We start from the raw sequence: 12485 nt of genomic DNA on the forward strand, positions 1-12485 counted from the left end.
AGGATGGAAGCAAAGAGAGAGAGAAAGAAGGAAAAAGATAGAGACAAGGAGGGAAGGAGAGAAAGGGAGGAAAAGAAAAAGGGTGGAAGGAAGGAAAGAGATAGAGAAGGAAGGCGAGAAAGGAAGAAAAAAGGAAGGAAAGAGGAAGGGAAGGAAGGGGAGAAAGGGAAGGAAGGAAAGAGAGAAGGAGGGATGGAAGCAAAGAGCAAAGGAAGGAAGGAAAGAGGTAGAAAAGGAAGGGGAGGAGAGAAGAAAAGGGAAGGAAGGAAGGAAAGAGGGAGCAAAGGAAGGAGGGGAAGAAGGAGAGAAAGAGGGAGAGAAGGAAAGAGAGGAGGAAGGATGGAAGCAAAGAGAGACGGAAGGACAGAAAGAGATAGAGAAGGAAGAAAGGAGAGAAAGTGAGGAAAAGAAAAAGGGGGGAAGGAAGGAAGGAGAGAAAGAAAGAAAAAGGGAAGGAAGGAAAGAGGGAAGTTGGTATTTTCACATCCTCTTCTCCAATATCTATCTATCTATCTATCTATCTATCTATCTATCTATCTATCTATCTACCTACCTACCTACCTAACTACCTACCTACCTACACATACATATATGTATTGTATATACATATATATTTTGCTTTCCAATTTCAGAAATGTAATCTGTACAGATTTGAAATGTGTGAAGTTTGAATCCACTTGAATTGTCATGACTCAATGCACCAGGATCCGAGGAGTTGTAGTTTTGCAAGGTACGTATTTAGCCTTCTCTCTGACTAAGAATGCAAACTACAATTCCCAGGATTCCGTTACATTGAGCCATGGAAGTGCAGATGCATCGTTCATGAAACCACAACTCCCACGATCCCATTGCATTGAGCCATGGCAGTTCAAGTAGGGTCAAAGTGCATCCAATTTAGATTGCAGATGACCCATTTAAGAAACTAGAATTCCCAAAATACATTTTACAGTGTAAGATGAACCCTTACTGAAACTATAGAACTCTCAGGATCCCACAGCAATGCAGATGCACCCTTTATGAAACTAGAACTCCCAAGGTGCATTCTATAGCATAGATGAATCTTTGGTAAAACTACAACTCCCAGGGTCCCATTGCATTGAGCCAAGGCAGTTCAAGTGGGGTCAAAATGCATCCAATTGACAGACTCCCAATGCACTGGGATCCTGGGAGTTGCAGTTTTGCAAGGTATTTAGCTCTTCTCTCTGCCCAAGAGTGCAAACTACAACTTCCAGGATACCATTGCATTGCGCCATGGCAGTCCAAGTGGGGTCAAAATGCAGCCAATTTACAGTGTGGATGCAATTTAGTTCACAAAACTACAATTCCCAAGATCCCAATGCATTGAGCCATGTGCAGATGCAAATTTCATGTAACTAGAACTCTCAAAGTACAGTCTACAGTGTAAGATGCAGCCTTCGTGAAACTACTACTCCCAATATACATTTTACAGCATAGATGCACCCTTTGTGAAACTTTAGAACTCTCAGGATCCCACAGGAGTTCAGATGCACCCTTCATGAAACTAGAACTCCCAAGGTACATTCTACAGCATAAATACACCCTTAGTGAAACTACAGTTCCCAGGATCCCATTGCATTGAGCCATGGCAGTTCAAGTAGGGTCAAAGTGCATCCAATTTATAGTGCAGATGACCCCTTTATGACACTAGAACTTCCAAAAAACATTCTACAGTGTAAGATGCACCCTTAGTGAAACTATAGAACTCTCAGGATCCCACAGCAGTGCAGATGCACCCTTCATGAAACTAGAATTCCCAGTGCAGTGGGATCCTAGGAGTTGTAGTTTTGCAAGGTATTTAGCCCTTCTCTCCGCCCAAGAGTGCAAACTACAAATTCCAGGATACCATTGCATTGCACTACAACTCCCAAGATCCCACCGCATTGAACCATGGCAGTTTAAGTGTGGTCAAAGTGCATCCAATTTACAGTGCAGATGCAACTTTCATGAAACTACAATTCCCAAGGTACAGTCTACAGTGTAAGATGCACCCTTCATGAAACTACTACTCCCAATATACATTTTACAGTGTAGATGCACCCTTTGTGAAACAATAGAACTCTCAGGATCCCACAGCAGTGCAGATGCACTCTTCATGAAACTAGAACTCCCAAGATACATTCTACAGCATAGATGCACCCTTAGTGAAACTACAGTTCCCAGGATCCCATTGCATTGAGCCATGGCAGTTCAAGTAGGGTCAAAGTGCATCCAATTTATAGTGCAGATGACCCCTTTATGACACTAGAACTTCCAAAAAACATTCTACAGTGTAAGATGCACCCTTAGTGAAACTATAGGACTCTCAGGATCCCACAGCAATGCAGATGCACCCTGCATGAAACTAGAACTCCCAAGGTGCATTTTACAGTGTAGATGCAACCTTAGTGAAACTACAACTCCCAGGATTCCACAGCAGTGTAGATGCACCCTTTAGGAAACTAGAACTCTTTGGGTGCATTCTACAGCATAGATGAACCGTTAGTAAATCTACAACTCCCAGGGTCCCATTGCATTGAGTCAAGGCAGTTCAAGTGAGGTCAAAATGCATCCAATTTACAGTGTGGCTGCACCCTTCATGAAACTAGAACTCTCAAGTTACATTCTACAACATCAATGCACCCTTAGTGAAACTAGAACTCCTAGGATCCCATAGCACTGAACCAGGGCTTTTCAAGTGGGGTCAAAGTCCATCCAATTTACAGTGCAGGTGCACCTTTCATGAAACTAGAACTTCCAAGGCACAGTAAGACGCACCCTTCGTGAAACTACTACTCCCAACATACATTTTATAGCATAGATGCACCCCTTGTGAAACTATAGAACTCTAAGGATCCTTAGTGAAACTACAGCTTCTAGGATCCCATTGCATTGAGCCATGGCAGTTCAAGTGAGGTCAAAATGCATCAAATTTACAGTGTGGCTGCACTCTTCATGAAACTAGAACTCTCAAGTTACATTCTACAACATCAGTGCACCCTTAGTGAAACTACAACTCCCAGGATCCCATAGCACTGAACCAGGGCAGTTCAAGTGGGGTCAAAGTGCATCCAATTTATAGTGCAGATGCAACTTTCATGAAACTAGAACTCCCAAGGCACAGTCTACAATGTAAGATGCACCCTTTGTGAAACTATAGAATTCTCAGGATCCTTAGTGAAACTACAACTCCCAGGATCCCATTGCATTCAGCCATGGCAGTTCAAGTGAGGTCAAAATGCACCCTTCATGAAACTAGAACTCTCAAGTTACATTCTACAACATCAGTGCACCCTTAGTGAAACTACAACTCCCAGGATCCCTTAGCATTGAGCCAGGGAAGTTCAAGTGATTCATTGTACGGTCCAGATGCACCCTTAGTGAAACTACAACTCCCAGGATCCCTTAGCATTGAGCCAGGGAAGTTCAAGTGATTCATTGTACGGTCCAGATGCACCCTTAGTGAAACTACAACTCCCAGGATCCCTTAGCATTGAGCCAGGGAAGTTCAAGTGATTCATTGTACGGTCCAGATGCACCCTTAGTGAAACTACAACTCCCAGGATCCCTTAGCATTGAGCCAGGGAAGTTCAAGTGATTCATTGTACGGTCCAGATGCACTCTTAGTGAAACTACAACTCCCAGGATCCCTTAGCATTGAGCCAGGGAAGTTCAAGTGATTCATTGTACGGTCCAGATGCACTCTTAGTGAAACTACAACTCCCAGGATCCCTTAGCATTGAGCCAGGGAAGTTCAAGTGATTCATTCTACGGTCGAGATGCACTCTTAGTGAAATTACAACTCCCAGGATCCCTTAGCATTGAGCCAGGGAAGTTCAAGTGATTCATTGTACGGTCCAGATGCACCCTTAGTGAAACTACAACTCCCAGGATCCCTTAGCATTGAGCCAGGGAAGTTCAAGTGATTCATTGTACGGTCCAGATGCACCCTTAGTGAAACTACAACTCCCAGGATCCCTTAGCATTGAGCCAGGGAAGTTCAAGTGATTCATTGTACGGTCCAGATGCACTCTTAGTGAAACTACAACTCCCAGGATCCCTTAGCATTGAGCCAGGGAAGTTCAAGTGATTCATTCTACGGTCGAGATGCACTCTTAGTGAAATTACAACTCCCAGGATCCCTTAGCATTGAGCCAGGGAAGTTCAAGTGATTCATTGTACGGTCCAGATGCACCCTTAGTGAAACTACAATTCCCAGGACCGCATAGTACTTTCAGCCAAGGCAGGTCAAAACTGAATTTGTTCTGTAGTGGAGATGTGTCCTTGGGAGAGATAAGCCCAAGTGTGGACACGAAGAAGAAGGCCTTCTGATTCATTTATGGCTTCTTTCCCAACTTGCTCAACGCTTTCCCAAATGTGTGTCCTTCTCATTTTATGGCTTTCGGGGACTTTGGAAATTGCAGTGTTTGCAAAGGGCGCCCACCCGCACGTCCGCAGACGCCCGAGGCCGGTGGGGAGTTAATAAAGGCTGCAAAGGGGCTGGAGAAAGCCCTCCACAGGACCTTAAAACCCACCCGTCCCATTGATTCCACACCGCAAGGTTCTGCAGAACATCCAACGTTGGGCCACCATGAAGGTCCTCACTATGGCACTAGCTTTGGCCATTTTCACAGGTGAGTGGAAGGTTCGCCCCATTTTCAATTGAGTTGTAGTTTCACTAAGGGTGCATCTTACACTGTAGAATGTACCTTGGGAGTTCTAGTTCCATGAAGGGTGCATCTACGCTGTATATTGGGAGTAGTAGTTTCACGAAGGGTGTATCTTACACTGTAGAATGTACCTTGGGAGTTCTAGTTCCATGAAGGTGCATCTACGCTGTATATTGGGAGTAGTAGTTTCACGAAGGGTTCATCTTACATTGTAGAATGTACCTTGGGAGTTCTAGTTTCACGAAGGGTGTATCTATGCTGCTGTGGGATCCTGGGAGTTGTAGTTTCACTAAGGGTGAATCTTCACTGTAAATGTGTATCAGGAGTAGTAGTTTCATGAAGGGTGCATCTTGCACTGTAGAATGTGCCTTGGGAGTTCTAGTTTCACAAAGGGTGCATCTATACTGCTGTGGGATCCTGTGAGTTGTAGTTTAACTAAAGGTGCATCTATGCTTTAAAATGTATATTGGGAGGAGTAGTTTCACAAAGGGTGCATCTATGCTGTAGAATGTACCTTCAGTGTTCTAGTTTCATGAAGGGTGCATCTACACTGCTGTAGGATCCTGGGAGTTCTAGTTTTACTAAGGGTGCCTCTATGTGGTAAAATGTATATTGGGAGTAGCAGGTGCATCTTACACTGTAGAATGTACCTTGGGAGTTCTAGTTTCATCTACACTGCAGTGGGGTCCTGGGAGTTGTAGTTTCACTAAGGGTGCATCTACACTGTAAAATGTATATCGGGGGTAGTAATTTAATGAAGGGTGCATCTTACACTGTACATTGTACCTGGGGAGTTCTAGTTTCATGAAGGGTGCATCTACACTGCTGTGGGATCCTGAGAGTTGTAGTTTCACTAAGGGTGTATCTATGCTGTAGAATGTACCTTGGGAGTTCTAGTTTCACGAAGGGTGCATCTATGCTGTAGAATGTACCTTGGGAGTTCTAGTTTCATGAAGGGTGCATCTACACTGCTGGGGATCCTAGGAGTTTTAGTTTTACTAAAGGTGCACCTACGCTGTAAAATGTATATCAGGAGTAGTAGTTTCACGAAGGGTGCATCTTACACTGTAGAATGTACCTTGGGAGTTCTAGTTTCATGAAGGATGTATCTACACTGCTGTGGGATCCCGGGAGTTGTAGTTTCACTAAGGGTGAATCTTCGCTGTAAAATGTATATTGGGAGGAGTAGTTTGAAAAGGGGTGCATCTTACACTGTAGAATGTACCTGGGGAGTTCTAGTTTCATGAAGGGCGCATCCACACTGTAAATTAGATTAACTTTGAGTTGTAGTTTGACAAAGTTCTTACTTACTTCTCGGCCAAACAGGGCAAATTATCAAGACGGCTTCCATTGAGTCTTCCTTTATGGCAGAATGGGGCTGGACTGGATGACCTCTGGGGTTCCCTGGCAGAAGAGGGTAGGACTAGGTGACCCTTGGGAACCCCTTCTAAATCTAATGCAATGTAGATTGCTTGGGAGTCCAATGGAGTCTCCTTCTCTGAAGGTTTTGAAGCAGATGCTGTTGGGAGTGTTTTGATGGTGTGATTCTGCCCGGGGTTGGAGTAGATGACCTTTGGGGGTCCCTTCCAGCTCTAGGACCCTGTGAGACCATTAGGGGCCTACATTTCTCCTTCTCTTCCAGGATGCCAGGCGTTCGTCCTCCGAAACGAGGCCAATCCCCAGCTGGAGAAGTTAAAAGGCGACTTGCAGGAATACCTGAGGAACATGACCCAAGTCGTGAAGGAACAGATAGACTACATCCGAAGGCTGGAGCTCACCCAGGCGCTGGTGTAAGTCCTTCCTGTGGGGAGCTCCTCTCTTTTGGGTTCAATGTTGTGCATGGGAGTCCTTACTAGTGGGGAAAGGTAGGGATCCTGAGGATGATGATGGTGATGGTGATGGTGATGATGATGGTGATGATGATGATGATGATGATGATGATGATGATGTTCCAGTTCAGGAAATTGTGCGGGCTGAAAGATGTGGGGAAACCTCGCTTTCTGCTTTCTGATTTAACCCTTTTCTCGGTTCCTGAGATCAAAGTCGGACATCTGGAATGTCAAAGGGAAAGAAAGGTGGCAAGTGTATGAAGAAAAGGAAGGAAGGAAGGAAGAGAAAAGAAGAGAAAAAAATAAGAGAGGTAGGAAAGAAAGAAAGAAAGAAAGAAAGAAAGAAAGGAAAGGAAAGGAAAGGAAAGGAAAGGAAAGGAAAGGAAAGGAAAGGAAAGGAAAGGGGAAAAGGTAAGAAGGGAAGGAAGGAAAGAAAGAAGGGAAGAGAAAGGAAGAGAAGAAATAAGAGAGGAAGGAAGGAAGGAAGGAAGGAAGGAAGGAAGGAAGGAAGGAAGGAAGGAAGGAAGGGAGGGAGGGAGGGAGGGAAGGAGGGAGGGGAAAGGGGGAAAGGTATGAAGGGAAGGGAAGGGAAGGGAAGAAAGAAAGAAAGAAAGGGAAAGGAAGAGAAGAAATAAGAGAGGAAGGAAGGAAGGAAGGAAGGAAGGAAGGAAGAAAAAAGAAAGGGAAAAAGTATGAAGGGAAGGAAAGAAAGAAGGGGAAAGGAAGAGAAGAAATAAGAGAAGAAGGAAGGAAGGAAAAGGGGAAAAGGTATAAAGGGAAGGAAGGAAAGAAAGAAGGGAAGAGAAAGGAAGTGAAGAAATAAGAGAGGAAGGAAGGAAGGAAGGAAGGAAGAAAAAAGAAAGGGGAAAAGTATGAAGGGAAGGGAAGAAAGAAAGAAAGAAAGAAAGAAAGAAAGGGAAAGGAAGAGAAGAAATAAGAGAGGGAGGGAGGGAGGGGAAAAGGGGGAAGGGAAGGGTATGAAGAGAAGGGAAGAAAGAAGGGAAAAGCAAGAAAGAAGGAATAAGAGAGTCAGGGAGGGAGAAAGGGAGAGAGGGAGGGAGAAATGAATAGGAGGGAAGGAAAGAAGAAAAGGGAAAGGGGAAAGGTAGGAAGGGAAGGGAAGAGAAAAAGGGAAGAGAAAGGAAAAGAAGAAAATAAGATAGGAAGGAATGAGGGAGGGAGGGAAGGAAGGAAGGAAGGAAGAGAATGAATGGAAGAGAAAGGAAGAGAAGAAATAAGAGAGGGAGGAAGGAAGGTAGAAAAAGAAGGGAAAGGAAGGAAGGAACTAATAGGAGGAAAGGAAGAAAAGGGAAAGTGGAAAAGGTATGAAGGGAAGGAAAGAAAGAGAAGGAAAGGAAGAAAAAGGAAGAGAAGAAATAAAAGAGGAAGGAAGAAAAAGAAGGAGAAGGAATAGGTGGAAAGGAAGGAAGAAAGGGGGAAGGGGGGAGGTATGAAAGGGAGGGAAGAAAGAGAAAGAAGGGAAAAGAAAGAAAGAGAAGAAATAAGAGAGCCAGGAAGGAAGGAAGGAAGGATGGATGGAAGGAAGGAAGAAAGGAAGAAAAAATAAGGGAAAGGAGGCAAGAAGAAAGGAAGGAAAGGGGAAAGGTATGAAGGGAAAGGAAGAAAAAGAAGGGAAGAGAAAGGAAGTGAAGAAATAAGAGTAGAAAGAAGGTAGGAAAAGAAAAAGAAGGGGAAGGAACAATAAGAGGAAAGGAAGGAAGAAAGGGGAAAGAGGAAAAGGTATGAAGGAAAGAAAGAAAAAGATGGGAAGAGAAAAGAAGGGAAGTAAGAAGAGAGGAAGGAAGGAAAGCAGAAAGAAAGAAAAATATAGGGAAAGGAGGCAAGAAGGAAGGGGAAAAGGGGAAATGTATGAAAGGAAGGAAAGAAGGAGTAAGAAGGGAAGAGAAAGGAGGAGAAGAAATAAGAAAGGAAGGAAGGAAGGAAGAAAAAGAAAAAGAAGGGGAAGGAAGGAAGGAATAGGGGAAAGGAAGAAAAGGGAAAGGGGAAAATGTATGAAGGAAAGAAAGAAAAAGATGGGAAGAGAAAGGAAAGGAAGAAAGAAGAGAGGAAGGAAGGAAGGAAGGAAGGAAGGAAGGAAGGAAGGAAAGCAGAAAGGAAGAAAAAATAAGGGAAAGGAGGCAAGAAGGAAGAAAGGGGAAAGGTAGGAAGGGAAGGAAAGAAAGAGAAAGAAAGGAAGAGAAAGGAAGAGAAGAAATAAGAGTGGAAGGAAGGTAGGAAAAGAAAAAGAAGGGGAAGGGGAAGTGGAAGGAACAGTAAGAGGAAAGGAAGGAAGGAAGGGGAAAGAGGAAAAGGTATGAAGGAGAGAAAGAAAAAGATGGGAAGAGAAAAGAAGGGAAGTAAGAAGAGAGGAAGGAGGGAAGGAAGGAAGGAAAGCAGAAAGCAAGAAAAATATAGGGAAAGGAGGCAAGAAGGAAGGGGAAAAGGGAAAATGTATGAAAGGAAGGAAAGAAGGAGTAAGAAGGGAAGAGAAAGGAGGAGGAAAAATAAGAAAGGAAGGAAGGAAGAAAAAGAAGGGGAAGGGGGAGGAACAATAAGAGGAAAGGAAGGAAAAGGTATGAAGGAAAGAAAGAAAAAGATGGGAAGAGAAAGGAAAGGAAAGGAAAGGAAAGGAAAGGAAAGGAAGGAAGGAAGGAAGGAAGGAAGGAAGGAAGGAAGGAAGGAAGAAAAGCATATGAGAGAAAGCAAGGGAGGAGGGTTGAAGGTAAGAGAGTTAAGAGAGAAAAAGAAGGAAAGAGGAAAGAAAGAAAAAAGAGAGAGGGAGAAGGTATATGAGGAAAAGGGAGTGAAGAATGGAACAGCCTTAAAGAGTGGCCACTGTAGGCAACCAGCTGTCCCAACAACACCATGGATATAGAATAGAATCATAGAATCCTAGAATCAAAGAGTTGGAAGAGACCTCCTGGGCCATCCAGTCCAGCCCCATTCTGCTAAGAAGCAGGAATATTGCATTCAAAGCACCCCTAACAGATGGCCATCCAGCCCCTGTTTCAAAGCTTCCAAGGAAGGAGCCTCCACCACACTCCGGGGCAGAGAGTTCCACTGCTGAACGGCTCTCACAGTCAGGAAGTTCTTCCTCATGTTCAGGTGGAATCTCCTCTCTTGTAGTTTGATAACAGTCATCATCATCACCCCCACCACCACTTTGATTGACCTCCATTCTTCCTCTTCTCTTTGTTTGTCTTCCTAACAGAGACCAGCTCCATGGGGTGAAGCAGCGGGTGATGGAGCTGAAGAGGGAGCTCCCTGCGGAGGTCTTTCAGGCCTACAAGCAGGTGGTGGGGGTCTCCATGGAGGTGGTCAAGAAGGGCCTGGACTCGCTCCGCGGCTTGAAGGACAAGGCCACCCCGGCCGCAGGCGAGCTGGTCACGTCCTTCTACGACACGGTGCTCCCTTTCGCCAACTCGGTGGCCCGGACGGTGGACACCTACACGAACGCCATGCGCCGGACGGTGGCCGAAGCCGCCAACAAGCTGAAGAGGCCCAAACTGGTTGAGAAGCTGGAGCGGCAACTGGGAGAGCTGAGGAACCAGTTGGTGCCTTACGCCGAAGGGCTGAGGAACAAGCTGGAGGCCTTCCAGGCTTCGTGGGCGCCCTACGAGAAGTTCAAGGAAGGGATGGAGAAGATCAAGCGGACCTTCCAGCCCTTGGTGGAGTCCGTCCTCCAAGCTGTCCGGAAATACATGGAGGAATTCAAGGAATGGGCGGAAAGTCCTTCGGAGCATCCCCAAAAGCAATGGATTGGTGAAAGCAAGGGGAGAAAAAGCCACCATGGTTGAAAAAAAGGGTGCAAATACACGTTGTTGTACTTACCTGAACTATTTAAATAAATGGGTTTAGACGTTTAGAACTTTAGAAACTTATACTTGACTTGTTTGACCCAAATAAAATAATAATAATAATAAAATAAATTAATTAAATGGATTTGTGGAAGCTTTGGCCTGCTTTTCATCCTTTGCATCAGGACTCTTGTCTGCTGGAGCTAGGTGTGAATGTTTCAACTGACCACCTTGATTAGCATTTAATGGCTTGGAAGTGCCTGGGGCAAACTTTTGTTGAGAGGTGATTAGATGTCCTTATTTGTTTTGCCTGCATCTATGGCAAGCATCCCCAGAGGTAGTGAGGTCTGTTGGAACTAGGGAAAACAATCAGGGACATCTAATCACCTCTCAACGAAAGTTTGCTCTAGGCACAGTCAGGCCATTATATGCTAATCAAGGTGGTCAGTTGAAACATTCACACCTAGCTCCAGCAGACAAGAGTCCTTTGTTCCACCCTGGTCATCATTCCATGGATATATAAACCCTTTTTCCTAGTTCCAACAGACCTCACTACCTCTGAGGATGCTTGCCATAGATGCAGGCGAAACGTCAGGAGAGAATGCTTGTAGAACATTACATGTTTATTGATATAGATTGCATGCTCTGTTCTAGCCTTCATTGCCCTCTGCTGGTGGAATTCTCATTGTATTTTATATTTTTGTATTTTCACACCCTCTTTTCCAATATCTATCTGTCTGTCTATCTATCTATCTATCTATCTATCTATCTATCTATCTATCTATCTACAGTACCTATCCATCCATCTACACATACATATATGCATATACATATATATTTTGCTTTCAAATCTCAGAAGTGTAGTCTCAGTCTGTACAGATTTGAAAAGTGTGCAGTTTGAACCCACTGATCAATGTGCGGGGATCCTAGGAGTTGTAGTTTGGCAAGGTATTTGGCCACCTTTCTGCCCAAATGTGCAAACTACAACTCCCAGGATTCCATTACATTGAGCCATGGAAGTGTGGATCCATCATTCATGAAACTAGAAATCCCAGGATCCTATTGCATTAAGCCATGGCTTTTCAAATAGGGTCAAAGTGCATCCAATTTACAGTGCAGATGACCCTTTCATGAAACTAGAACTCCCAAAATACATTCTACAGTGTAAGATGCACCCTTAGTGAAACTACAGAACTCTCAGGATCCCACAGCAGTGCAGATGCACCCACCGCCTGAGCTCCGCGAGCGCAGCCTTTTTCCAAATGAAGCAGAGAGTGTTTGAGGACTGGGACATCCGTAGGGAGACCAAGGGGCTTGTTGATAGAGCCATTCTCCTCCCAACCCTGGTATATGCCTGTGAAACGTGGACTGTCTACAGACATCACATACAACTCCTGGAACGATTCCATCAGCGCTGCCTCTGGAAAATCCTGCAAATCTCTTGGGAAGATAAGCGGACAAACATCAGCGTTCTGGAAGAAGCAAAGACCACCAGCATTGAAGTGATGGTCCTCTGCCACCAACTCCGCTGGACCAGCCACGTTGTCCAGATGCCTGACCACCGTCTCCCCAAGCAGTTGCTCTACTCTGAACTCAAGAACGGAAAAAGGGAATGCTGGTGGGCAGGAAAAGAGATTGAAAGATGGGCTCAAAGCCAACCTCAAAAACTGTGGCATAGACACTGAGAACTGGGAAGCCCTGGCCCTTGAGCGCTCCAACTGGAGGTCAGCTGTGACCCGCAGTGCTGCAGAATTTGAGGAGGCACGAGTGGAGGGTGAAAGAGAGAAATGTGCCAAGAGGAAGGCACGTCAAGCCAACCCTGACCGGGACCGCCTTCCATCTGGAAACCAATGCCTTCACTGTGGGAGAAGATGCAGGTCAAGAACTGGGCTCCACAGCCACCTACAAACCCACAAAAATAGTCATCAAGGAAGACCATCTTACTCGTCCAACGAGGGATCGCCTAAGAAGAAGAAGAAGAAGAAGAAGAAGAAGAAGAAGAAGAAGAAGAAGAAGAAGAAGAAGAAGAAGAAGAGAGCAGATGCACCCTTCATGAAACAAGAACTAGAACATGACCATATAGCCCAAAAAACCTACAACAACCCAACATTTGACCTGTTTTTGGCCTTTTGCCCTGTAAATAATGGGTCTCCCATGGCGCGCCGGCGCAGTTTCCATGCTCAGAACCCCTT

The 12485-nt window shown here is 44.9% G+C and overlaps 1 protein-coding gene across 1 annotated transcript; it reads left to right on the plus strand.

The window, feature by feature from the left end:
• Positions 1-4588: 4588 nt before the first annotated feature.
• LOC132780525 (apolipoprotein A-IV-like) lies at positions 4589-10294 on the plus strand. Its single transcript, XM_067462446.1, has 3 exons — positions 4589-4631; positions 6310-6457; positions 9708-10294. Exons 1-3 carry the CDS (start codon positions 4589-4591, stop codon positions 10291-10293), a joined length of 777 nt encoding a protein of 258 aa, XP_067318547.1. The 3' UTR covers position 10294.
• The last annotated feature ends 2191 nt before the right edge of the window (positions 10295-12485 follow it).

The sequence above is a fragment of the Anolis sagrei genome, chromosome Y, assembly GCF_037176765.1.
Source record: "Anolis sagrei isolate rAnoSag1 chromosome Y, rAnoSag1.mat, whole genome shotgun sequence".
NCBI lineage: Eukaryota > Metazoa > Chordata > Lepidosauria > Squamata > Dactyloidae > Anolis > Anolis sagrei.